Genomic DNA, 27,322 nt, shown 5'->3' on the forward strand with positions numbered 1-27,322 from the left:
CACTAAATAAATTCGGAGTACTTTTTATAATCAGGGTTCCAACTCTTTCATGCACACCAAACTCAAGGATTTTTTTCACAAATAATTTTTAATCAACAGGGCTCGAAATTAACTATTTACTTGGTAGCACCGGTGCTCCCAACTTCAAAAATTTAGGAGCACCAGAAAACATTTAGGAGCACCAGAAAAAGTTTAGGAGGACCCACCAAAAATGAATAAGCACCAATGCAAATTATATTTTAAGGGATTTATTGTATTTGAAAACAACATCAATTAGGACTAACAAAAACCAGAAAGAACTATCTAACTAATGCTGAGATGACATTGATATTTGTGTGCAATAATTCCAAAATGAATGTCGAATAATTATAAAATATTAATGATGATGAAAATGACAATAATAGTAACAATGAATTACATTTGTCATCATCATGCTGCCTTGAATGTGCTTGAATGAAAGTTTTCTGCTATAAAAAGTCTGTTACTTTATGAAAAATAAATATATAGTTTGCATCAAACAAAAATGAAGCATTGCAGTAAGAAATATTTATTTTGTACTGCTGTTTATATATGCATGTCAGTTTAATAAATAATATTCTGCTACAAAACAAACAAAAGATTATAATAAATAATTAAATTCAAGGCTGAAAGCTGCAAAACAGCTCAGTAACTAAATTAAAAAAAAATTATATACACCTCAAGAAAGAATAGACAAAAAAAAGGAAGTAAAGTCTCACTTCTATCACTCTTTAAAAGTTTTGGTTTCAGTTTGTGTCAATTTAAATGTTCAGTCTGAGCTGATTTTCATTTTTCTGTGTTAGTGGAAAAGCAGGCGAGTCAGCCGACCCAATTTATGAGCAGGTTGAGCAGGATTCTTGCGGTGACCCACCGGCGGATTACCGCAGTTTGTTATGAGCCGCAGTTTCAGTTTCAAATTTAGTAAAGGCGAGCTTCTTTGGCGATGATATGTACAGTATTAGATTTGACTTTTAGCGGACATTTGCGCTGAACACACAGTGAATGCAACGCATCGAGATTTGGGCGCCTTCTCCAAAAAGCACGTACTCGATTGATCTCAGCTGGCGGGTCAATGTTCACCACGTCATGATCGCTCTTATCTGCGCCTCAGCTTTGGATGGGGTTTGCAAACCTGTGTGCTTTAAGTTTTCACTCTTTAGCCGTTTGCATTTCCCGTGGTCATAAAAGCTCCTTCCCTGTCACCTGACAGCGGAATACCTTGAGTGATTGACAGCTAATATAAACCAATATAGCGGCAGGGAAGAGCGATTCAGCACGTTTTTAGAAAAAATCAGGTTGCACTACAATTATTTGCAGTCGCACTAATGCTCCCAGATATATTATGAGGTCGCATAGATTAATTTTCGGGCTCATATGCGACCAAAATGGTCGCAATTTCGAGCCATGATCAAGCACCTTAGTAATTCACACCCCCAGCAAATATAGCACTATGAAAATCCTTCCTGTACTTAACATTTCACTTACACTTCACATTAAAATGTCATGATGATGATGTTTTGAATGTGTCGTTTTAAAGTCATGTTTAAAGAAACTTTAATACGATTAGTTAAATTCAATACTGCTAATATTCAAACACGATTTCTGAAGTATTGATGAAATGCATTATTTGTCAGTGTTCATGTATAACAGGGGTCATCAATCTCTTTCCTGGAGGTTCGGTGCCCTGCAAGTGTTTAGCTCTAACTTGCCTCAACACACCTGCCTGGGTGTTTCAAGTATACATAGTAAGACCTTGATTAGCCTGTTTAGGTGTGTTTGATTAGGATTAGAGCTAAAATCTGCAATACACCGGACCTCCAGGAGCAAGTGTAGTGATCCCTGATGAATAACATTAAGATTTAAGATTTTAAAATTTAGAATTTCTCTTTTTTTCATTCTGTTTTTGAAAGTAACACAGTACAATAGTTAAAATAACACCATACACTTTCAATTCAAGCACTTTCAAGGACCTATGTTTTCAATTCATTTCTGAAATTCAGTTTTTTTTAAGAAGTATGGGAACCCTGTGGAATGTCTTTTATACTGAGTACTCAACTCTCAAATATATAACAAATATATTCTGTGAATATAAGCTTCCATATTATGATGATTTTTCATGATATAAGTGCTAAAAGATCCTCCTCAGGACTCACCTCCTGAGGGTAGTCGTGGGGGAACGGGTGTGTGGGGAGAGTTGGGGAGGCAGCGAAGGGTGGAGGAGAGATGACTTTCCTCTCCTCTAGCTGGATGAGCAGCTCCTTACGCCTGCGATGCAAGTCATCCAGACTGGGCTGAGAGCGATACGGGTCCTGCCCAGCAGAAAACATACCAATGAATGTCAACACGAGAGAGTTTTTACATTGATTAAATGACTTTGTGGTGAGCTCTTTTTCCACACAAACAAACAAACAAACAAACAAACAAACAAACAAACAGAAGTGAGTTTTATTTATATATATATATATATATACAGTTGAAGTCAGAATCATTAGCCCCCCTGAATTATTAGCACCCGTGTTTATTTTTTTCCACAATTTCTGTTTAACGGAGGGAAGATTGTTTCGGCACATTTATTAACATAATAATTTTAATAACTCATTTCTAATAACTGATTTATTTTATCTTTGCCATGAAGATAGTAAATAATATTTGACTAGATATTTTTCAAGACACTTCTATACAGCATAAAGTGAGATTTAAAGGCTTAACTAGGTTAATTAGGGTAACTATGCAGATTAGGGTAATTAGGTAAGTTATTGTATAATAATGGTTAAGACTAAGAAAAAAAAATAGCTTAAAGGGGCTAATAATTTTGTCAAAAAAGGTTTTTTTAAAAACTTTATGGACAGGTTTGATATTGCAACAGCAGTGGGAAGGGAAGAAAGTTTTTGTTAAAATGTTTGGGAAAACTTGAGGGATTTTAAAGCCTGAAGGTTGTTAAAGCCAAAATAGGCCATGGCAACAGTGGATACCCAAGTACACAATTACAGAAATATGTTTTTCCATCATTTATAGGGTTTACACTGATGTATATGTTAGAATTTTTTATTTAAAACAATTTAATAGTTACAAAACTATAATTAAGGAACAAGGGATGCCCTGTTTTTCCTGGTCTTTTTTGGTGACAATGGTCAGGAATTTTGGACCACTATTGTTTTTTTAGCATATAAGTAGAGGAAAGAAACTAGCCAGACAGTAATGTGTAAAAAAAACATTAGTACTTTTTATTAAGTGTACTTATTTGCTTTTATTCTTGCCATGATTAAAAAAAATCTATTTGTAGAGAAACCATTTTCTCTTGTCATTAATATTTTAATACTTTAATAAGTAAAACTGTCCGAGATATGAACAAAAGCAAGTGGTGCATTAAAATTTAATTAAAAAAACCTTGAATGGTTATAAATTTTATATTCGTTAAAATATTCCATTAAAATAATTAGTTTAAAAATCTGGAATGATATTAATGATATGACGTAGTTCCGTAAACTTTCCACTTCTCTGTTTATCCGTCTGATTTACGGTGGATTTCTTTTAGACCGTCCCCAGTCGCTTTAAAGAATATCTCAACGGCGAACGTGTCAAGTATAAAAGCCTCATCTGCTTTGTGAGGTGTGCACGCAGTCAGCAAAGGTCTGCAACGCAGTGTCAGGCGATAGAAAAAAAAAATCAGGCTTCACACATTGTTACCTTGAGTTCCAAACACATATACTACAGTTGCAATATCTTGATAGTAAGATGCACACTAAAACTGTTGAACACAAAAAAGATATTTTGTAGAATGTTAAAAACCCAAAACCATTGACTTTCAATAAAATTTGTTTTTTCTCTTATTCACCTCATTCTTCGCATACGAGCAAGAATCTTTGAATCTTTTTGGCTCGAGACTTCCGGTCTCATTCACTTCCATTCATTTTTTAGGCGATAAAATTATTATATTATTCTGCTTCGTCTGTATAGTCATATAAGCACTTGTTTGTAGAGTAATTAGTTTGACCGTTTTCTGACGTTAATTATTTCTAGTCATTTCTCCCATAGGCAACTGAATCAGAAGTTCTAAAACAATCGCAAAAACGAGCGCACTTCCACAGTGAAGAATAAGATCAATAGAAGTCAATAGTTACAGGTTTCCTACATGCTTCAAAATATCTTCTTTTGTGCTCAACAGAACAACAAACAAGTCAAGAGTGAGTAAACGGCAAATGTCTCTTTATATTGATGTATCCCAAATCTATGTTATTCAAATATTGATTATTCAAAGTCATGGTAGGCCTTATTTACACTTTAATGCAAGAGTAAGTAGTATCGTTCAGCATGAGAAAACTTTCAGAAAGACAGAACTCACTCTTATGTGAGACCTCATTTGGCTGTGGTGTGGTCCAGCAGGATAGTACCCGTCCGGTGCGTATCGGTCTCTGGATGATGTCTCTTGAGTGTGGTACAGGGAACCTGCGGCCCCTGCTGGAGGAGGCATAGCAGCCGGGGGAAGATCCAAAGGAACTGGGCTCATCCTGACCAAGTCATCTCTGGGAGGGGCAAATGGGGGTGGGGGTGCGGGATAGTGTCTGCGACTGTAATGGGAGGGCGGTGCATAGGTGTGTGTTGAGAAAGAGGGACTGGAGTGGTGGCTCTGATATTGGCTTTCTGGGCCGTAACCTGGGTAGGGCTCCGGGTAAGGTGGTACTGCCGACTCACCCGGGGGAGGCGGATTACGGATGTAGCGGTGAGAAACGTATTGTGGAGGTTGGTACGCGTAAGGATTACCTGTAAGAAAAGAAATGGATGGTTATGAGTACTTAGAATTGTCGCTCTTAATCAATCTGACTAGATACAAACATTGTCCAAAATGTCTTTCGTTTTGCGTCTGCAGATTTCTATGGCCAGAATCTTAGATAATTCCTGCATGAAACGCTGCACTAGTTTAACATAGACCTTAAAAATCACACCGTCTTCATAATCTGTTCAGACAAGCATCTGCAATCACCTGCTGGGTACTGAGCATCATACTGAGATCCTGAGGGAGGAGGTCTGGCGGGCTCTGGATAGAAGAGCTCAGGCTGCTGCTGTGGATACATCTGCGGTGTACCTCTGGGCACGACTGCCCCCTGCTTGGGCATGGTTAAGTGCTCCGTTCTGGGATGAGGCACAGGGTGGGGTGTCAGAGACAAGCCAGGTTTATCCAAACTGAACGAGAGAAAGACAGAAATAAGTGAGTGATGCAGCTTCTTGTTACAGCTAGACCTTTAATGCAAATATTCACCCAGCAACTTGTGCTAGATTTAGAAGAAGTTAAATAAGGTTGATTAGATATTTTAGAGGCAGAGCTCATACACATTTTTACAACTAAAATTCAATGACGTTGAAGTAAATTTTCATGACCTAATGTTTCATGTAATGTATATGTGATAATTTTTTGAAAGGAGGAATTTCAATTATATATAATAAATTATCTTAGTTAGAATGTGATGTTTCATCTGAGCATCTCAAAATGGAGTAGGAAGAGGATCTCGGAGCAGAAATTGAAAACTGGCAATGGGAGGAAGCACAAGAACAAGTTCATTGTAGTTCAGTGTATCAAGTATTAAGGGCCCTATCATACACCCGGCGCAGTGTGGCGCAAGACGCGGCGCAGTAGTCTTTTGGTAGTTTCAGCTTGCCGCAAGAGTCGTTTTGAGGCGTTGCGCTACGCTGTTTAAATAGCAAATGCATTAGCGCTCATTTGGTCTACAAAGGAATGCGTTCTGAGGCGGACCGCTGGCGCGTTGCTATTTTGAGAACCTATAATAGATTTTTCATTAGACCAAAACAAACCCGGTCTAAACTCCGGCGCAGAGTTGCGCCTCGCTTACACACTGCTTAATACGCACAAGAGAGCAAAAGGCAAATCTCTTTACATATGAAAAAAATTTAATATTAAGGATATATATAGGATAAAATAAGAATAGATATAGAATATAAATATAAAGGATTAAAATATTACAAAACATATTATTTTCTAGCCTACATAAATATGAAAAATCACTGCTTTTATGTCTTCTTCATCCCGGGAGTCTTTTTCAGTTCATTCATAACAATTTGCTTTTGTATAATGTTATTATGATTAGCAGTATTATTTATTATATCCGTATTTATATTTGTTTTATTAAAAACAAGCTTAGATTTGCCCACCTGTCAGGTTTAAGACCATATGGGGCATGGCAGGTGTATTTGGAAATAACTCAGTATTTTGACCACACTTGGTCATTATTGTTCATTTATTCGTTTGCTAGAAATTAGAACTGAATTTAGAAATAGTTTTGAAACCAAGATTTGCGCTTAACAAACGCAATTAATTTTTTATAGGCTAATTGATGTCTGTGCGTAAAGGTTTTTCTATCCAAGATCGAATGTGAAAGTAGTTCCATTATCTCTCATTCTCACGCAGTAGATGCTCTGTTTAACAGTTTTCCGTTAAAAAACTGTTAACTGTTTGCTTGTGAAATGCTCATTTTTTCCACTTAGACTTACTTTGCGCCCTGTAAATAGTGAATGCACTCTTGGCGTGAAGCAGCTGACTCTTAAAGGGAATGGGAGATGAGACTCTAATTGGTTTATTCTCAAAACACACCTATAACTCATTAATAAAATAAACTCAACCCTTTTAGACTATGCGCCTTGGCGCAAGGCAGATTTCCCGTCCTTAAATTTGCAAAAACGCGTCCTGACACACCCTGAAAGCGTTTGCGCCCTACGTTTTGCGCTTTGCGCATGGACCATCAAAATAGAGCCCTAAAACTCTTTCTCTTTCGTAGACCCACTGTGTGATAGATGCAATCAAACCATGGCATCGCTCAGTCACATGTTTTGGAGTTGTCCTAAAATTGTTAATTATTGGATTTCGGTTTTTCAAATAATTTCAAAAATGGTGGGAAAACAAATATACCCGGGCCTATTTTAGCTATATCCGGTGTCAGTGATGATGCAGAATTATCTAATAATCAATGTACAGTGATTAGATTTATAACCCTTTTAGCACAAAGATTGATTTTACTCAATTGGAAATGAAAAGATCCTCCCCGTTACAGAACATGAACAAAAAATGTCATGTCTTGCCTGCAACTTGAAAAGCTAGGACTTTCTCTTAAAAAATAGAATTTCCATGTAACATGGAAACCGTTTATTAAGTGCTTTAACAAGAGAGCAGTGATTGAGTAGAAACACCTCAACCCCCCACCCACCCCCTCTTTTTACATTTTTTTTTCTTTCAGTTCTTTGCCCCTTCCCTCTACTTTTTTCAGTATTTGTTTTAGTGTTTTAATTCTCTAATACATATAATAGTAACATGATGTTGCAACTCTTTGTTTAAAAGAGAGAAAAAAGTAATCATATGTAAATGTTATCGTTTGTATTGATGTAAAAATACAATAAAGAAAACGTTTAAAACTAATCTAGTGTGATTTAATTGGCTGGTATGATTTATTTAAAACTGAAATAAGGTTTAACAAGGCTTGAGTGATCGATTTGCCATCATGTACTTTATATGCTTGACTGTGTTTATTTTCAAAGCTATAACAGTTTCTCCATTGATTTAATAGTAGTTTCCAAACAAAGCTGACGAAATGATGAAACAGAAGAGGTAGCAAAGACTTACGAGTCTGGTGGTGACCCAGGAGCACTCAGACTAGGGCCATCCATTTTGGGTTTAAGTAAGAGGTCATACGTGGAAGAGTCTGTGCCTCTGGGGATGAGCTGGGGAAGACCATTGGTAATGCCAGAGCCCTTCCGGGTTGGCTCCAGTGGGATCACGTCCTCAGGCAGCAGGCCAGGGGTGCAGGGCACTCGCGCAGCAAGACGTTTGTTCATTTTACGATACCTACAGAGTATCAAAATCAAAAAGTTGTACAGTGCATTGCAATGCAGACAAGAACCATTTGATATTGGTTTAATTACAGATCATAACCAATTATGATTTACTGATGCTTTCTCACATAAGGGGTAAAAAAAAGGTGACAACCTATTGTTTGATCAGTGATGGGTGCCACCATTTTAGCCTAAACTGCAGTGGAGAGATCAGAGCTGCTGGATTTACAACATGTTAATTCCTCAACTTCTCTTAAAATTCATTAAAGTGACGATGGGCTCTATTTTGACGGTCCATGTGCAGAGCTCAAACGCTTTCAGGGCGTGTCAGGACGCGTTTTTGCTAATTTAAGGACGGGAAATCTGCCCTGCGCCAAGGCGCATGGTCTAAAAGGGTTGAGTATATTTTCTTAATGAGTTATAGGTGTGTTTTGAGAATAAACCAATTAGAGTCTCATCTCCCATTCCCTTTAAGACCCAGCTGCGTCGCGCCAAGAGTGCATTCGCTATTTACAGGACGCAAAGTAAGTCTAAGTGGAAAAAATGAGCATTTCACAAGCAAACAGTTAACAGTTGACAGTTTTTTTTAACAGAAAACTGTTAAACAGAGCATCTACTGCGTGAGAATGAGAGATAATGGAACTACTTTCACATTCGCTCTTGGATAGGGAAACCTTTACGCACAGACATCAATTAGTCTATAAATAATTAATTTTGTTTGTTAAGCGCAAATATTGGTTTCAAAACTATTTCTAAATTCAGTTCTAATTTCTAGCAAACGAATAAATGAACAATAATGACCAAGTGTGGTCAAAATACTGAGTTATTTCCAAATACACCTGCCATGCCCCATATGGTCTTAAACCTGACAGGTGGACAAATCTAAGCTTGTTTTTAATAAAACAAATATAAATATGGATATATTAAATAATACTGCTAATAATAATAACATTATACAAAAGCAAATTGTTATGAATGAACTGAAAAAGCCTCCCGAGATGAAGAAGACATAAAAGCGGTGATTTTTCATATTTATATAGGCTAGAAAATGTTTTGTAATATTATAATCCTTTATATTTATATTCTATATCTATTCTTATTTTATCCTATATATATCCTTAATATTAAAATTTTTTCATATGTAAAGAGATTTGCCTATTGCTCTCTTGTGCGTATTAAGCAGTGCGTAAGCGAGGCGCAACTCTGCGCTGGAGTTTAGACCGGGTAAGTTTTGGTCTAATGAAAAATCTATTATAGTTTCTCAAAATAGCAACGCGCCAGCGGTCCGCCTCAGAAACGCCTTCCTTTTTAGACCAGAACGCCTATGGGCGCACAAATGAGCGCTAATGCATTTGCTATTTAAACTGCGTAGCGCAACGCCTCAAAACGACTCTTGCGCCAAGCTGAAACTACCAAAAGACTACTGCGCCGCGTCTTGCGCCACACTGCGCCGGGTGTATGATAGGGCCCGATAACTGTGAGATGAGAAGTAAGGCCCAATCCCAATTCTATTTTTGTACCCCTACCCCTACCCCTAGGGCTTCAAAATTGACCCTTAAGAATTTGGACAGCACCTGCACACGTTATCAGATGTCATCGCAATCTCTTGCTTCATATGAGATCAGACGATCGCGACTGCTGTAGTGATTCCAGTTGTGTTATTTTCTGGTATTTATCTTCAGGAGATCACTGAAGCCATATATTATGTTATCATAATGATCTAATGTGGCAATAAGATCTTAACAGTACTGTGTATTTCCACAGTGGTTATATTCATCGATGTAAACACACGAAAACAACACTAACATTAAAGTAGATACTCTAAAAAGCCCATTGACAGCCACTAGACATTACTGACAGGGTATTCCAGTGTCAAAATGCTGTGGGACTGCTGTATAGGAGTTATTTAATAGGGATTATAGATTGCGAAATTTAGCGGGTTTTTTTTAAAGCATGACGGTAAAACACGGATATAAATATATAAAAACATGTGTTTGTTTGTCTTAAAAATTCGTAATAATGACAAAAAATACTAATTTGTGGATCTCCTTCCGAGTTCAGCAATACTGCCGCTGTGGCTGGTTTATTCTGGGAAATTTTCCCAGGTTTACCCCTTGGTTTCAAGTGTGGTCCTGAAAAATCTTTGTTCGAAGGGTTATTCACCCCTTCCCCTTAGCCCTACGCCTTCAAGGTAAAGAGAATTGGGACACCTCTACCCCTTGGCGTGCACGCGCAAAACGAGAGGTAAAGGGAAAGGCTAAGGAGTAGAATTGGGCCTAAATGTTTGATCAACCTAAACTGTTATATAAATGCTATGATCGTTAATAAACAATATTTGCTTATAAACTAGTGGTGCATGTTTCTCTGGCTCAGCGCGAGTCATTGCAGTAAAGCGAATGTGAATTTAGCAGCTGATCACATTATGCAAAATATACCAATCCTATCCTCTAGAGACCAGCCTAGACTGATCACACTAGTTAAAGGGTTACCACAACTGAACATGTGACATGTTGCAATGACACTCACTTTTCCAGCTCCTCCTGAGAGTGAGCGAAAGTGCAGCTAGCTCCTCTGGGACAGCCTCCTTTCTGCTTCATGTCTCTGCACATGTATGTCTTGTATTTGCTGTGCTGTGGGGGCTGTTGAGTGTCTGCACCCTTCTTGCTGTGGTTCTGGATGAAGTCCACAAGGCCATGCACCACCGTCTTTACCGCCACAAGACCCTTCTCAAGCTGCTCCCAGGTTGGAGGAGGAGCATCTGAATAAAGATCATGCAGACGCTTAAAAAAAATCCATATATATATATATATATATATATATATATATATATATATATATATATATATATATATATATATATATATAGTCAAGTAATGTCACACAAGCAAAAGTGCCATTTTCCAGATTACAGTTTTACAAAAAAGGTAATATTGTCTAAGAAATATTCACACCAGAAAAGTCCATTAGTTCACTTGCTTTGGTGGAGACCAATCACAATGCGGTTTTGTTTATTAGGTGCGGGTTGCTTTTTTATACAGCTCTTTAGGAAAGTGAACTAGAAATTGTAAACAAACCACACGTGTGCGGTCATGGGTCATGAAACGCCAAAACACATTTTTTGAAGTGTTGAAAGTCATATACATGTCCCACGTTGCTAAAAGCACTATTAGTACACGTATATCAAGCTAACAAGTAAACATTTGTTGTTTTTGCTTTGTTTACAGCAAATTCATTATTCCAGTTTGTCCTTTAAAGCATCCTTATGTAAATTCCAGCTTGTAGTTTGGCTGTCTGTATCAGTGAGTACAAAGTGATGTCATTGAGTTTTCAGCACATTTGTTTATTAATTCATAAGAAAGACTTGGTTCGAATCAATCAGTGCGCTCTATTGTGAATGAGAAGCAACTTCATTAATATGCATGATATAGCTTCGAGGACTCATTTTACCTGTTAATAGTGTTCAGAAAGACACCACGTTGTTTTACCAACCATAATTTAAACATTTAGTAGTAGAAGAATTGTTTGAAGGCATTGTTCGTCAGTGTTGCATTTATAAATGTGCTACCACAAAGGTTTTATTTCCATTTCTCCACAATGAGTGCACAGCTGGCATATGGACCCAAATGTGTAAATTACAGTGAAAGTGCCAAAGTGCAGTTAAAGTCGACAAATTAAGAACCAAACACCTAAAATTACATGAAGCTCTAGAGGAAATGTGGATATCGTGGTGACATGATGACGTTAATCAATCTATGTGCTATATGTAACATGTAAACGTGATCATAAAAGGAACATTCAAAAAGCAACTCATGTAAACACCATCACATTATTGTCTCATTCAGATAAAGGCAAATAATTTGATTACTGATGTCCATGTAAACGTGTCTGTGTTTGCGTTGCCTCTGTAAAAAAACAGCTCATGCACATACTGAAACTCCCCCTTTCATGAAAGTCCTTCCCTCTTTCGCCACTAAACAATGCCATCTAAGCAGAGCTGGACTCCCCCATTTTCCTGACTTTTTTCAAACTAGAGATGTGAAAACAGAGCCCTGAATCGGTGGGGGTGGGGTGGGTTGCAGTCGATACCCCTGTACTGAATTCTCATGAAGGTGACTGACCAATACCAAGTACCAATTCTAATGCTTCAAGCTTCATATCACTGTCCTATTAAATAAAGCCTCTTTTCCATTTTTTCTTTACTAAAAGGAAACAGGCTTAAAAACGGTTCATGGAAACAAGTATATTCAAGTTCTATTACTAAATATTCAAGCAATTTGAATATTAAATTTTTTTTTTGAAGTTTTGTTTTTAATTTTCAGAATATTTCCAGCCAGGGTTTAGTGAACAAAACATCTAGATCCTGTATGTTAGTAGTAAGGGTGTCACGATCCTCCAAATCCTCGGTTCGATTACATTTTCGATTCAGAAGGCATGATTCGATTCGATTTTCGATTATGAATAATTAAATAATTAATGACCAATTAATTATTTGTAGCCTACCGTTTAAACTACCTGACCTGCATGGTCTTTGTTTTAGCCATAAACAAATCATACAGTAAATGAATAAAGGCAAGTTACACACATAATTACCACCTGTCAATCACTTTTTCTGCGGGACTCGTGAATAGGCAGTGATCTGTGTCGTTATAATGGCGTCAAAAAGACGCACAAAAAAAGACGCACAAAAAAAGACGCACAACCAACAGGAACCAGCCAACAGTATCTGAGGTGTTCGCTAAAATGACTAAGTACAAGTGAGTGAAAGATTGAAGCAGTCCTCTGACTGCCTGGACCTGCAGTCTGGAACGCATGGCTGTGTGCGTCTGTGTCTGTGTGGTCACGTGATGTGCATTTTCAGAGGTAGAGAGGAAGGAGGGCTGCACAGAAATGCTACACGCCACTGTGGATGTCAAATCATTGTCGTTCTAAAATGCCATTTAAAAACAAAGACAGTGTAAACGGTCTGAGTGTGTACTTTTCACGAGCGGATTTGCAACGGCGGAGGATCGCGATGCCGGTGTTGTCTATCGAACGAACCGTACGTAATACGTACATAGCAGAGCTTGCAAAACTCCAAAATGCTTACACACTGGCGACTTCATTGAAAGAGGAGAGGGTTTAAGTTCTGTCGACGGGTCTCCTGCTTCTGCAGTTTAACAAGCACTTCAACAAGCCTGTTATTTCCCGCTTGGCAAGCCAAGCTAACGTGACATGGGGGCGTGGCAGCATCGACGATTCTATTTTTTGATTCGATAATCGAAATTGAGCATAAATTTCGATCGATTTTGATTTGACACCCCTAGTTAGTAGGTCTAAATACACACAAGGCCATTTAAAGGGTTTGCTCATCTCCAACTATTGATAGCAGCACATCTTTGTATAACATATAAAGATGAAGATTCTGGCTGAATGAAATCGTTTGAGTGCAAAATCCTGACGAGCGAGCAGGAATGATATGTAAGCCTACTGCATGTGCCTTTCACAATCATTCCTCCAGCTCATTCACTCATCTTCATGATTTATTGGCCATTTTATCTATTTTATTCCAGAAGAGATTATTAGGTGGGATCAGAAACTAGAGGTGATTGTTCCACTCATGTCACAGCAGCTAAAAACACTGGATATACAATGATTGCAAAACATTCTTCACACAATTAAAGCCGACACAATAATAGAACAAGCTTCATTGATAAAGTGCTTTTGCAAAGAGAACAAGTGGGAGGATCTTCTATTAAAAACGTATGTGTCACCCTGCAGTCATTCTACAACGGGTGTAATCAATCTGGTATTCACACCAAAAGGAGAGAGAAACTGAAGACTGATTCAGTCAAACTAAATATGACAGGTGTGACGCAATAATTAGTTTCTTCAGCAAAACTATATCGATATTAAACTGGAGCAGATCATTTGAGGATTTCAGTGCCGTACTGCAATGCTTAGTTCTGAATTTAATCTGTTTTAAAATAATCCAGTAAGACAACGACTCAATGAATCAGCCATTTTGAACAAATCCATCATAGTAGGTTTGTCCATCTTGTAACAAACCTGGACTGGGGTCGATGTTAGCGAGCAACTCCAGATGAGGTCTTAGCCGGTTGAGATTGGCTGGATCACCTGTCCTCTGCAGAGCGATGGTCAGCTCCTGCACGCTCTGAGCAAACGATGCTGGGGTCTGCAACTGAAAGACAAAGCCATATTCTCCATAACCCTAATTCTGAAACAATAACAGGGTCACACTTTACAATAAGGTTCATTAGTTAATGCATTTACTAACATGAACTAATCAACACTTGAACAGCATTTATTAATTGTAACTGAACATTTACTAATGCATTATTAATATTCAAGTTCATGCTTGTTAACATTAGTTAATGCACCATGAGTTAACATGAACTAACAATGAACTACTCTATTTTCATTAACTAATGTTAAATAACATGAACAAATACAGTAGTAAATGTATTGATCACTGTTTCTTCATGTTAGTAAATGCATCAATTAACATTAACTAATGAACCTTATTGTAAAGTGTGACCAATAACAGTTTAAGAATTGTCAAACTTTATAGACAGAGAGGTTTCATACCTTGTCAATGATGGACTGCATGTGGGATTTATGAGACTGGTCTCCATAAAGCAGAGACGACCACTGATCGGGGGCAATGCGAAGCCCTCCCTCCATTGCAATTTGAACAATCTGAGAGTCGTGTTCCCGCCGAAGTGCCTCATATGTGCGGAACTCCTCTTTTAACTGCATTAGCGATGAATCCTCATCTCGCTTAGTCACCTATTACACAGATGAGATTCAAATGAAACCTCTGAGCTACTGCTGTTAATGTTATTGCTGTCGGGGTGATGAATCAAGGATCATTTAGACATGAAGAGCAACAGAATTAAGGATGAACAGATGGATAGACGGATAGATGGATAGACAGATATGTGGATGGATGGATGGATAGATAGAAAGGACGGACAGACAGATAGACAGAAAGATATATAGACAGACGGACGGACGGACGGATGGATGGACAGGATGGACGGATGGATAGATGGATGGATAGATGGATGGATATGTGGGTGGATGGACGGATGGACGGACAGACAGATAGACAGAAAGATATATAGACAGACAGACAGACGGACAGAAGGATAGATAGATAGATAGATAGATGGATGGATAGATAGATAGATAGATAGATAGATAGATAGATAGATAGATAGATAGATAGATAGATAGATAGATAGATAGATAGATAGATAGATAGATAGATAGATAGATAGATAGACGGATGGAAGGACAGGCAGACAGACAGAGACAGACAGACAGACAGACAGACAGACAGACAGACAGACAGACAGACAGACAGACAGACAGACAGACAGACAGACAGACAGACAGACAGACAGACAGACAGACAGACAGACAGACAGACAGATAGATAGATAGATAGATAGATAGATAGATAGATAGATAGATAGATAGATAGATAGATAGATAGATAGATAGATAGATAGATAGATAGATATGTGGGTGGATGGATGGACAGAAAGAATGATAGACAGACAGACAGACAGACGGACGGACGGATGGATGGATGGATGGATGGACGGATGGATGGATGGATGGATGGATAGAAAATGAACATAAACAGCTCAAGTGAGATGTGAAACACAAGCCAAGGAAATGAACCTTAAAGCAAGAGGCACGGTAGAGGAGCTGAACTACATGTCCAATACTGGTTTTGGAGGCCTGAGGAAATCTCGGTTCCAGTCTCTGTACCACAAAAAGAACCAGAACCTTTCTGGAAAGAGCAGATCCATCTTCCAAGGCCAACAACACCAGCTTCAGTGCCTCCTCCTGCATGGCTGAAGATAAAAAAGACATACACAATAATGAGATGTTAGATGAGGTCAAACGACCAATAAAGGCATTTAATTATTTTGTTTTTTCCACTTTCTATGACACAGGGTATTATAAATCTGATTCCAAAACCTCAAAAAGACACTTCTCTGTTGGAAAATTGGCAACCTATAAGTCTTTATAAGTCTGAATAATTACTATTATGAGATATTATAAGATATTAGCTATGATTTTTGCCAAAAAGATTAAATGTGTTCTAGACGATACAATAGATGAATGTCAGTCTGGCTTTTTGAAGGATAGACTTCTCTCAAACAATATAAGTCTTGCTCTTAATATTTTGGATTACGCAGAGATGATACCAGATGAGTTTTTTTTACTTTTTCTTGATTTCTATAAAAGCATTTAATTTCATTGAGTTCCCTTTTATTCTTAAATCATTAAGTTTGGTTTTGGTCCTAATTTTGTAATGCTATTCAAACTGTGTACAGTAAAGCTAATGCTTCAGTGAAATTACAACATGGTACCACTCGTAGATTTAACATTAAAAGAGGCAACATTTTATCCTTTGATATTCAAAATAGTAATTTGAAAGGCATTTCTGTGGCAAATCGATCGTTTTTAATTAGTCAACTAGCTGATGACACAACTCTTTTCTTACAAAATAAAGATCAGGTCTTCTTAGCTTTACACAAAATTAATCTTTTTTTTCCTTTGCTTCTGGTTTACATCTTAATGTTCATAAATGTGAACTTTTAAAAGATACACAACTCATAAATATGTATCAGTAAAAGACTCCACTACTGATAGTAAAATTTGTGACATCTCAGTTAAATCTGAAATCAAACACCTAGGTATAATTGTATGTAAAGATCATAAAAAGAGATCAAAGCTAAATTTTAAACCTCTTATGCTTTCTGTGCGGCGCAAAGTAAATTCTTGGTTACAGCGCGATTCATCAATAACAGGTAGAGTGTTATTTTCTAAAGCAGATGGATTATCCCAGGTTATCTATCCCGCTATGGCACTGGATGTCTCTGTGGAAATCTGTCAAACACTAGACAAAATTATATTAGACTTTGTTTGAAACTGTAAAATTCTCCTAATTGAAAAAAAAAGTGGTATGCTAGCTGATTGGGCCATGGGAGGATTTGATTTAGTGGATTTTTCCAGACTTAATAATTTATTTAAAATTAAGTGGTTAAGGATGTTTTTGAACAATCCAACATCATGTTGTAATTTTATTCCAAATGATATTTTTAGCTCAGTTGGAGGTTTACATTTTTTGTTGCGCTGTAATTTTGACATCTCTAAAATACAATTAAACATGTCTAGTTTTTATAAACAGGCTTTAATATGTTGGTCCCTTACATATAGTTATAATGTTTCTCAATGTACCTATTTTAATCGGGATAATCAAATAATAGATATAAAAATAAATCTCTGTAAATAACTGGTTTATTAAAAATACTTTTAGTTAGTCAGCTCTTAGATGACTGTGATGTCCCTATTTTCATACGAAAATTTTATGCATCAGTTTTCTTTTCCTGTTACCCCCAATGAAAATCGTTTTTGGTGCAATCCCTGATTGTGTATACCTTTAGTCAAATTTGGCCCCAAAGGTTAGATAGGTAGATTCTTTTATTTTTGACAACACAAACCTTTTTGTTGACTAAAGATATTTGCTTGGTTATTAATAGTTCTCGGATCTCTTTACCTGCTTGCATTGGTTTTTGGAATAATATATTTGATGACATAGATTGGGAACAGTTTTGGCTTCTACAGAATTTTTTTTTTTATCTAATAAAGCTGTTAAAAGTCTCAATCTAAATCATTCATAATTGCTACCCAATAAATACCAAACTAGCTAAATTTAATAACAATATTTGCCTGAAATGCTTATTTTGTACTCAGCATGATGAAACACTAAATCATTTATTTTAGGGAGTGTACTTACTGTAATGAGTTTTGAATCGACTTTTCCAATTTCAGTAAAAAACTCTTATTTCCAAACTTCTGTATTTCCCCGAAAATTGTATTCTTTGGTTACTCTCTGAATGTGTATCCTTTTCATTGTAAATTTATTATTAAGTTATTGCTTTTTTTGGTAAAATTATAAATGTATATAAAAAAAAAAAAAACACCCTTAAGGCCCGTGCACACCGAGACGTTTTTTTGCTCGTGTTTTCCATCGATGTTTAACGCCTCGTGGCTATATAAAGGACGCCAATGTAATCGTGCACACCAACGCGCAAAACGCCAGGCACAAAAGCGTCATTTAAAAAAAAAAACACCTCATGCTCGTTTTTTTATTTGACGCGCAGCGTTAAAACCTCCACCAATCAGGTTGCCACTTTTGTTCACGTGCATGGAGCTGCTTAAGTTACAGTAAACTGCACTTGGAGGCGCTCAAGTGCAAAACTGTCAATGCGAGCGCACATTAAAGAAGGAGCCCAGAGGCGATATGAAAGCAGAGCTGCTTATTGCACTGGTGAGTAATAATCATTTCTTCATCACTACAGCTGGAGCTGCTGCTTGAACCATCTATGCTTGTTCGAGTCACCAGTAACTTTAACAACAAGCGTGTGAAATTTCTCTCTTCCTCTTACAAGCGGGTGTCGGAAGCTTAAAGTTATGTAGCACCATCTAACGTCAAGGAGTGATTTTGCATACTCTTTTCAGCATCGATATCACAATGTTCAAATCAATAGTTTTTTAAGGCTTGTAAATGTAAATATTCTGTAAAAGTGAATTTGAACCATTGGGGCACAAAAATCCATAAAGTTTGCAGCTTTAACAACAATTAATTGTGTTTATTTACACAATGAAGACTATACAGTGTTATTTCACATTTGATTATTGAATTTCTGTTTCTCAATACTGTTCAGCGACTCTACTGAAAATCATAAAGCCTGGTTCATATCATTTTTATCTTTGTTTTCATGTGCTTTCATTTGTTTATATTATTTTGTAGTTCTGATGGCGATGCATACACTTACAAATCAATCAATGTAAAATTATTAATATCCCTCTCTGACTCATCCACTAACTACAAAAAAAAAAAAAAATTAATTAATTAATAATGTTTTGCTTCTTACACTCTTTACACACCTTAAACTTGCCTACAGCACTTATTCATTGTTGCTCTTATAGTTGTGTAAATTGCTTCCTTGTCCTCATTTGTAAGTCGCTTTGGATAAAAGCGTCTGCTAAATGACTAAATGTAAAATGTAATATATTTACAAGGAGTCATTTTGATAAATTATCCTCTTAAATGTCCATTTTTTTCCTATGTTTTGCAGCATCTATCTCAAAATATCTTCTTTTGTGTTCAATAAAAAAAAAAAAATCTTGACTGATTTGGAACAAGTAAAGTGAACTGTCCCTTTAACATGAGTAAACAGGACCGAATTTGCCTGACAAACATTCATGCAAGTGTGAACAGGCTTTCTAACAGTTTTCTTACCAGGACCCAGAAACTGGCAGCCTCTGGCTCTCACAGCAGCCCACAGGTTGGATGAGAGCTGCTGGGGGTTTTGGTGCTGCAGAATGAGCTCTGTAACAGTTCTTTCACCCAGAGATCGAGCTGCCCGCATGGCCCTGACCCGTCCTTCTTCCTCCACCAGTTGACAGTGCACCAGAGTCACCAGCTTCCTCTGCATAGGCCGGCTCAGCATGCTCTGAGCAGCATTACTCAACCCCACTCCTGGATACACCAAAAAACAGAAAAATCATCTGCCGTGCCCATCACACAGATTTAAAGTTGGCAGGAAATATATATTTTTGCAGTATGTCTGATGATGTAAATTTTTTTTCTGGAGAAAGTCTTATTTGTCTTATTTAGTGTAAAAAAATCAGTTTTTTATTTTTATAAAACCATTTTAGGGTCAAAATTATTAGTCCCTTTAAGCTACATTTGTTTTCGATAGTCTACAGAACAAACCATCATTATACTTGCCTAATTAACCTAGTTAAGCCTTTAAATGTCACTTTTAGCGGTATAGAAGTGTCTTGAAATATATCTAGTAAAAAATTATGTACTGTCATCATGGCAAAGATAAAATAAATCAGTTATTAGAGATGAGTTATTAAAACTATTATGTTTATGAATATAAAAAATCTTCTCTCCGTTAACCAGAATTGAATTTGGGGGACAAAATAAACAGGTGGGCTAATAATTTCATTTCTTCACCTGTATACACACAGACAGACAGACACACACAGAGAGACAGACACACATATACATATATACATATATATATATATATATATATATATATATATATATATATATATATATATATTTAAGACTTGGGCGGTATCAAAATAGTCAAACCTCCTCCCTATTTTACCTTGGTATCTGGTATTACCGTGCATAATAAAAAAAAATTATGACGTAAGGCTCAGACAGCGTCACAAAACTGTTGGCTTGTGCCTCAACCATTTAGAAACTGAATACCATATATGCGACCTTAGGTCTGTAGTCACCTGTTTGTCTTGTTCGTATTAGAGATCTGCGCAGGACGCTCACTCTAATTCACACACCTACGGAAATACTGCCAAACTGTAGGTCACTTGATAAGCGACTCGCCTTCTTCCCTCACCGCTCTCCTCCACACTGTCCTGTGATGACAATCCCGCATACGCATTTGTAGGCAGTAAATAAATAATATTTAATCTTTACTACTTTTCTCCTATTTGAGTGCATTGTTTTTTATGACGGTATAATGGTATTGAAAGTGACACCGTTGCTATTTTTAGATCCTGCGGTATACCACATTACCGTATTACCACCCAAGCCTTATATATATATATATATATATATATATATATATATATATATATATATATATATATATATATATATATATATATATATACGTCAGTGCCAATAGCCTAGTGGTTAGTGCGTCGACACATAGCACAGAGGTGCTCGCAGCGACCCGAGTTCGATTCCCGTCTCGAGGTCCTTTGCTGATCCTTACCCTATCTCTGCTCCCCACACTTTCCTGTCTCTATATCTCCACTGTCCTATCAATAAAGGTGAAAACCCCTAAAAAATAATTATATATATATATATATATATATTTTTTTTTTTTTTTTTTTTACGGAATGCTGATCAAAGTTTTTTGATTATTGATTCTTTAAAGGGAACTGACTAAAAATGCTTATTGGAAATACATGTAGTGTTACTAGAGTTTATTAAAAGACTTTAAACTTTTATGAATATAAAATAATCATACTGTAATCAATGTAGATGAAGATATAAGATACAGTTTCTCATCTAAAAAAGTGGTAAACCAGCAACTTTAAGCTTTAATTCCTTCTGTAACAAAAGCAATTGATTTCCAGCACTATTTGATGAGCATGGCAGTTACCTCGTGCGCTGCTGAGGGGTTTGAGGTAGAGGGCCAGCTCCTCAACACACTGCCGTGCCTCATCATAATGCTTTGTGTCCTCTGGACACGTAATGAGCGCCACCGGTTGCTGTTTCGGAACCTGAAAGAAATTGACAAATAAAGCGGAAGTACCGAGTAAGTGTTGTGAACCAAAAAAGAGGCCACAATGCTCAGTCAGCATGGTCAAAATGCCTCACCTGACCCCCGACCAGCTGTAGCAAGGCCGAGTTGACGGGCAGCTGTTCAATGTCAGTATTGATGGCCGTCTGGTCAAAGGGGCAGGCCTTGCGGTGCAGCTTGTTGAGGCACATCTTGCAAACGGTGTGGCCACAGCCCAGACTGATGGGCCGACGCACCGTCTCCTCGAACGTCTGGGTGCATATCGGACACAGCAAAAACTCTGTCCATTGTGGAGCTTGTACAGGCATCGTAGCGGGGTTGTTCTACATGTAAACAAGGGTGGGGGGGATTCTCCTGGGTGTGTGTGTGACTGGGTGTTGTTTCATTTAACAAAAAAGGAAATAATAGATGGAGGGGGGAATGAAAGATTCCACTGGAATCAAAAAATCTTCTGAACACAGGAGTTCTTAAATAAGTTCACACGTCCCGGGTGATCATCACATGGTGTGAAACCTGAAACCTGAAACAAAAGGGAGAATCAGTCAAATATGGAAATGAAACAATAAATGCACTGATATGGTGGACTCATGAGGCACATTATCAAGCAACACAATTAGAGCATAAAAACAGGAACTGGCTAATTTTAGACAGACCACATCAGACAGCTGTTGCTACACAAACAAACTAGAAACGCAAACAAAAGAATACAGTTTAAATATTTATTAACAAATCTTTAAATCCTCCTGAAGCAGAAACATTTCTTCTTTTCAGAAAAGAATTGTGCCAATACAATATTACAACTGACGGCGATTACAAACACATTGCTTTGGCAACCACTGTGTGTGTGTGTGTGTGTGTGTGTGTGTGTGTATGTTTTATATGTGCACTGGTTAATTTTGGCCAGCTTTGCATCTAGACTGATGATAATCTCATATTTTCTTGTTAAGATTAAGTAAGGCTTTTATCAATATACGTTATTATCACAATATTGACCATAGCTGCAAAAAAGGTTACTTTAACAGGTATAACAACCAAAAAATACTTAGTATGTTGCTTAGTTTATGCATGATCAGAGTAAACAAAAGATTCAAACAAATGAAATGCCAAAAAAACTGATGTAACACTTTACACTAAAGTCTTATTAGTAAATGTTAGTAAACGGATTAAATCAAACTGATTGATTACAACTACTGGGTAAATATTATCTCATTTTTTTATTATTATTATTTACTTTATTTAATAAAATGATTCCAATTGATCTCATTTTGACTACAATTTTACCAAGTTATTAGGCATTAACTAAGAAATGAACATTAGTTAAAATTAATAAAAGCTGTCATTGTGATAGGGTTGTAACAATATACCGGTATGACGGTTTACCACGATTTGAACGTGCACGATTATCATACCATGAACAATTGCATATCAACGGTTTTAACCCTTAAAGACCGAGACAGCCGCCCGCGGCTAAAAATAAGTATTGCTCTTAAATGTTTAATAACTTTTGATCCGCTGATCCGATTCATACAATTCAAAGATTGGCATAAAGAAGAGAATCTCAGCTTTCCAGTGCTGTATCACATAACATTCGCGGACCTCCAGAGGCTCCGGAATCAGTGCGGTTACGTCATCAACATTTGACAACGCTGATTTGACAAAGAAACGCTCGTCACTGTGTCTCCGGACAAATCAGACATGATACATTGATACATTGTCCCTCCTCCATGCCCAGATTGGTTCAAACTCGCTATATCACAACCAATAAGCATAGGTTTCGCTTTTGTTTGTGAACCAAGCTTTTTGAACAACACGGAATGAGAGATAGGCATACATTTATGCGCGGCTAAATAAAACGCAAAAAAAAAAAAAGTTTTGCATGAAATAATTCTCATACTAAGTACTTTTGCATGCACAGCAGCACAGAAACATGACAAAACAGTGACACAGCAAAGACGAACTGCTGCTCTTGCTGTTTTCAAAAGACGCAAATGAAGATGCAGCTGTTTGTCTGCATTGCAGACAACCATATCCAAATCCATATCGATAGACAACCATATCCATGCTGGCACATAAAACCTAAGGATGTTCCATATTGAATCTAGTTTCGTTATGTAACTATTTATAGTATAGTAAATATTTATATCTATTTTTTACTGAGGATTTGCACCATGTTTATTTGGACTTTATTTGGACTTTGACACATTTTTTATTATTTTCTTATTTTTATTTGTTCATTGTAAGTGGTGTTTATAGTAACTAAAAATATATTATTTGGAAAAGGTCAAATTTGCTTCACTGTTCTATTATTTTGTAACATTTGTAACATACCGTATACCGCGAAACCGTCAAACCGTGGTATTGTTTTAGACGATTATCATACCGTGAAAAATTCATACCGTTACAACCCTACATTGTGACTTAAATTAAATTACCTAATGTTAACTATTAAAGCCTTAATGTACAATATACCTATATATAACCTAGTAGTAGTGTAGTATAGTAGTGTAGTAGGCCAGATTATGTAAATGTTTAGACAATTATGATAAATGACCAATTAAGTCTCGATATTATGAACACCTCAGCAAATATAATCTGAACATTCTTTGCTATAATGACAGTACAGAATATTTTACTAGATATTTTTCAAGACACTTCTATACAGCTTAATGTAAAATTTAAAGGTTAACTACGTTAATAAGGTTAACTAGGCAGGACAGGGTAATTAGGCAAGTTATTGTACAACCATGGTTTGTTCTGTAGACTATCCAAAAAAAGAAAAAAAGATTAAAGGGGCTAATAATTTTGTCCTTAAAATTGTGTTTAAAAAATTAAAAACAGCTTTTATTCTAGTAGGGAAAAAAACAAAGACTTTCTCCAGAAGAAAAATATTATCAGAAAATGTGAAAAATTCAAAAGGGGGCTAATAATTCTGACTACAACTGTATAAATGTATGTGTATACACATCCATCCATGTGTATATGTATACAATAAATATAAGCAGTACACATACTTAAATTATGTCAAAACAAACTTTTATTTTGCATGCTATTTTGCCCAGCACTAAAAATATATGAAAATTAATGGTTACCAGTTTCCAACATTCTCATAATATCTTCTTTTGTTTTGTTTGAAACCACTTGAGGCTTCAAAAAGTAAACTAAAATGATTGAATGAACTATTAATTATCGTTACAGCATTTATACTGCTGCTTTCTACATAATCTTTTATAATCTGACGGGCTTCTTTTATCCTCATCGACAAATTAAGAAAATGTGAAATGAACAAATATAAAAACTATACCACTGACTCCAATTACAGCACAAAGTATTAAACTTGCCCTCACACAGGGTGTAGATGTCTGTTCTAATAAAGTCATGCAAATGTGTGAACATTATATTAAATGACTGATTAGCATGTTTAAAGATAAATGTGCTCTACAAAATAGCTGTCCTAACGTCCAACGATTAACCTGACAGATCAAGTTATGTTTTTAATTTACTATTACATTTGCATCCTTTAAAGTGTGAAGGTTTCCCTACAGCAAACTAATGTCAATAAACTTAACTTTGTAGATTTTAAGCACTGTAACTTCTACGCACAAGTTTGATAGCTACATGTTAAAATCAAGCCAATTCACAAAAGAAAAGAATTTAACTTCGAACATTTCGTCTCTCTTCATTAGCTGCCAAGCTAACACAACGTCCACTGAATCCTGTATCTCAGTAATTTGCTACACTTCAGTTCTTTTCACAGACTGTTAGCAAGATAAAAAATGTACTACAGGATGTGATTGTTGCAAACTTCCTTAGGTGAGGTGAAATAAGACGTGAGAAACACACGATCGTACGAGAGATGTCTGAGCTAAACCTCAAGAGATCCCGCGATTATGTAACATAGCAACCGCTGAACCTGACCAAAACACTCGATTATTGTTCACTCCACCATCGACACATTGTAGCGGAAACATGACATGTGATAAGAATAGATGCAAATACGCGGTCACGTGAATTACTGTAAATAGCTATTTTTGTAAACGGAGGCCCGTGTAAACACACCGTTCAGTTCGGCTATTGCCGAAGCTAACATGATACACTGGCTAACGAGATAGCCATTTCAGTCCAATATACAACCGAGATCCTTTTCGCTGACAAAGACAGCACCTAAAACTTCGCGTCTCACGAATTAACCATCCGATATGTCTCAGAGCTGACTGAAAATACTATAAAGATCACGGCAAAGGCTAGCCGGGCGGCTAAATTCTGCAAACGTGCTATCAGATTAGCCGTTAGCCAACAGTGTGCGGTCCACACCCAGAAGCCAACACATAATGCAATGAAAATGCGCTATTCTGCAAGCCACAGACCACGAGACAACAATTGCACACTCACCCGTTCATACTCACTGAGTATCGACTATCTTCATCTTTCCTTAAGAAAACGCTTGATAATTTCCTTGGTCGCCATGTCGACCGTTATAACGGGTTGCCGAAGTAGCTCGGGAGTTCCTCGCGTAAAACTGCCAGCAAACGGCAGCGCTCGAGTTAACCGAGGGAGAGATGAACCGAGATAGTAGCGGCGCCCCCTCTGTCCGAGCAGCGCGATGCATCCGGGCTCAACCTGAAAACACTCATAACCATGGGAGAAAACATGAACTCTGGGGTCACCACAGCTGAATGAACCCCCAACTTATCCAGCATATGTTTTACACAGCCTTCCAGCCGCAACCCAGAACTGGGAAACATCCGTACACACTTATTTAGTCTCCATTAACAAATGGATGGCAGATTTTTGCTCCAGATAGCATCACCCTAATGATCAGGCAGATTTTAGGGGTTTATCATCTTCAAATTGCAGAGATATTAGAAATCTTGGTGTAATTCTTGATAGAGCTCTGTGTTTTAATAGCCATGTTAAGTCTGTTGTTTGTACATGCTTTTTTCACCTGGGGAACATTGCAAAAATCAGAGATATTGTGTCAAAGGAAGAGATGGAGATGCTTGTCCATGCCTTCATCTCCTCTAGATTGGATTATTGTAATGTTCTGTTAACTAGTCTGAACAAATTCTCTAAGGAGCAATTGCAAGTTGTGTAGAATGCAGTGGTAAGGCTTTAACCAACCAACACCAGTAGGAGGTCACACATTACACCTGTGCTTAAGGCACTTCACTGGCTTCCACAGTGGCGTAGCGCAGGGGTTCCCAAACTTTTCTGCCCATGACCCCCAAAATGACAATGCCAGTGACTCGCGACCCCCAACATCCTCTGAGATGGTTATAAATACAGAAACCTTGCTAGCAATGGCGTGCATACACACCAATAGACCCAAGTCTATTCTTTGTTTGATTTTTTTATGTATGTCAGTGCTGTGAATGGGCCAGGAAGTTTAACCTGGTGTTATAAAATCAATCTGCTGCATCTGATGCAATTGCTGTGTCTCCAATAAAATGTAATTACCTGAGAAGTCGAACTAGTAACTATAAGCTACCATAGTAACTATATAGTATATAGTAACTATAAATGATAATTTCTTTCTCTTCAGTAGGTTATGGATAATATATTGTAATACTTATGGTTTAATAAAAATGAATAGATTTTTGGAAATCCCCAGGCGACCCCTCTTCATTGTCCCACGACCCCTCAGGGGGTCTCGACCCCCACTTCGAGAACCACTGGTGTAGCGGACGGGCCCGCAGGGCACGCACCGCGGGGGGGCCCCGCGTGATTAGGGGGCCCCGCGTCTTCGCGATTTTCAATGATTGAAAATCCAGCAACCGCAATAATCAAACTCCTGGGAACAACTGTGGTCGGAACCAAAGTTCACGTCTGTGTTCTCTGAACTCCTCTCCAGCGGTGGACTACTTCATTCTGATTGCTTGCAGCCAAACCGCGTCATAGGTCATTACCATGAAGTTGACTTGATTTTATCTCTTCTCGACGCCCACACCGGAGAAGACGCACCGTGCTGCTCTCCGCCGCCGGTTCTCATTGAAAATGAATGACTTCTGGCTACTTTGACGCTCTCGCCGCTTTCGGTGTCAGTTTGTGATCGCTCCTCAGTTTGTGAAGGCTTCCCCGCGTTGTCACTCCAC

General features: G+C 37.4%; 2 protein-coding genes across 18 annotated transcripts in view; one reads left to right on the forward strand and one right to left on the reverse strand.

The window, feature by feature from the left end:
- rc3h1b (ring finger and CCCH-type domains 1b) overlaps positions 1 to 25,751 on the reverse strand; it is a 39,878-nt gene extending 14,127 nt beyond the window's left edge. For 8 of the 17 annotated variants that reach the window (XM_073917987.1, XM_073917948.1, XM_073917979.1 and 5 more), the window contains exons 1-12: positions 25,623 to 25,751; positions 21,311 to 21,753; positions 21,093 to 21,213; positions 19,181 to 19,420; positions 15,544 to 15,719; positions 14,440 to 14,640; positions 13,900 to 14,032; positions 10,381 to 10,612; positions 7,646 to 7,867; positions 5,000 to 5,199; positions 4,361 to 4,779; positions 2,172 to 2,327 (exon numbers count right to left, since the gene is read on the reverse strand). In XM_073917987.1, the coding sequence (XP_073774088.1) occupies positions 2,172 to 2,327; positions 4,361 to 4,779; positions 5,000 to 5,199; positions 7,646 to 7,867; positions 10,381 to 10,612; positions 13,900 to 14,032; positions 14,440 to 14,640; positions 15,544 to 15,719; positions 19,181 to 19,420; positions 21,093 to 21,213; positions 21,311 to 21,541 (2,331 nt within the window). In that variant the 5' untranslated portion in view covers positions 21,542 to 21,753; positions 25,623 to 25,751. Of the gene's footprint in view, positions 1 to 2,171; positions 2,328 to 4,360; positions 4,780 to 4,999; positions 5,200 to 7,645; positions 7,868 to 10,380; positions 10,613 to 13,899; positions 14,033 to 14,439; positions 14,641 to 15,543; positions 15,720 to 19,180; positions 19,421 to 21,092; positions 21,214 to 21,310; positions 22,572 to 23,643 lie in introns of those variants that run through there. The other 9 variants (XM_073917963.1, XM_073917983.1, XM_073917940.1 and 6 more) reach the window with 3 other exon arrangements.
- The window catches only part of xpr1b (xenotropic and polytropic retrovirus receptor 1b), a 573,636-nt gene that overhangs the window by 164,758 nt on the left and 381,556 nt on the right, over positions 1 to 27,322 (forward strand). The window lies entirely within an intron of this gene.

The sequence above is a fragment of the Danio rerio genome, chromosome 2 (genome assembly GCF_049306965.1).
Source record: "Danio rerio strain Tuebingen ecotype United States chromosome 2, GRCz12tu, whole genome shotgun sequence".
NCBI lineage: Eukaryota > Metazoa > Chordata > Actinopteri > Cypriniformes > Danionidae > Danio > Danio rerio.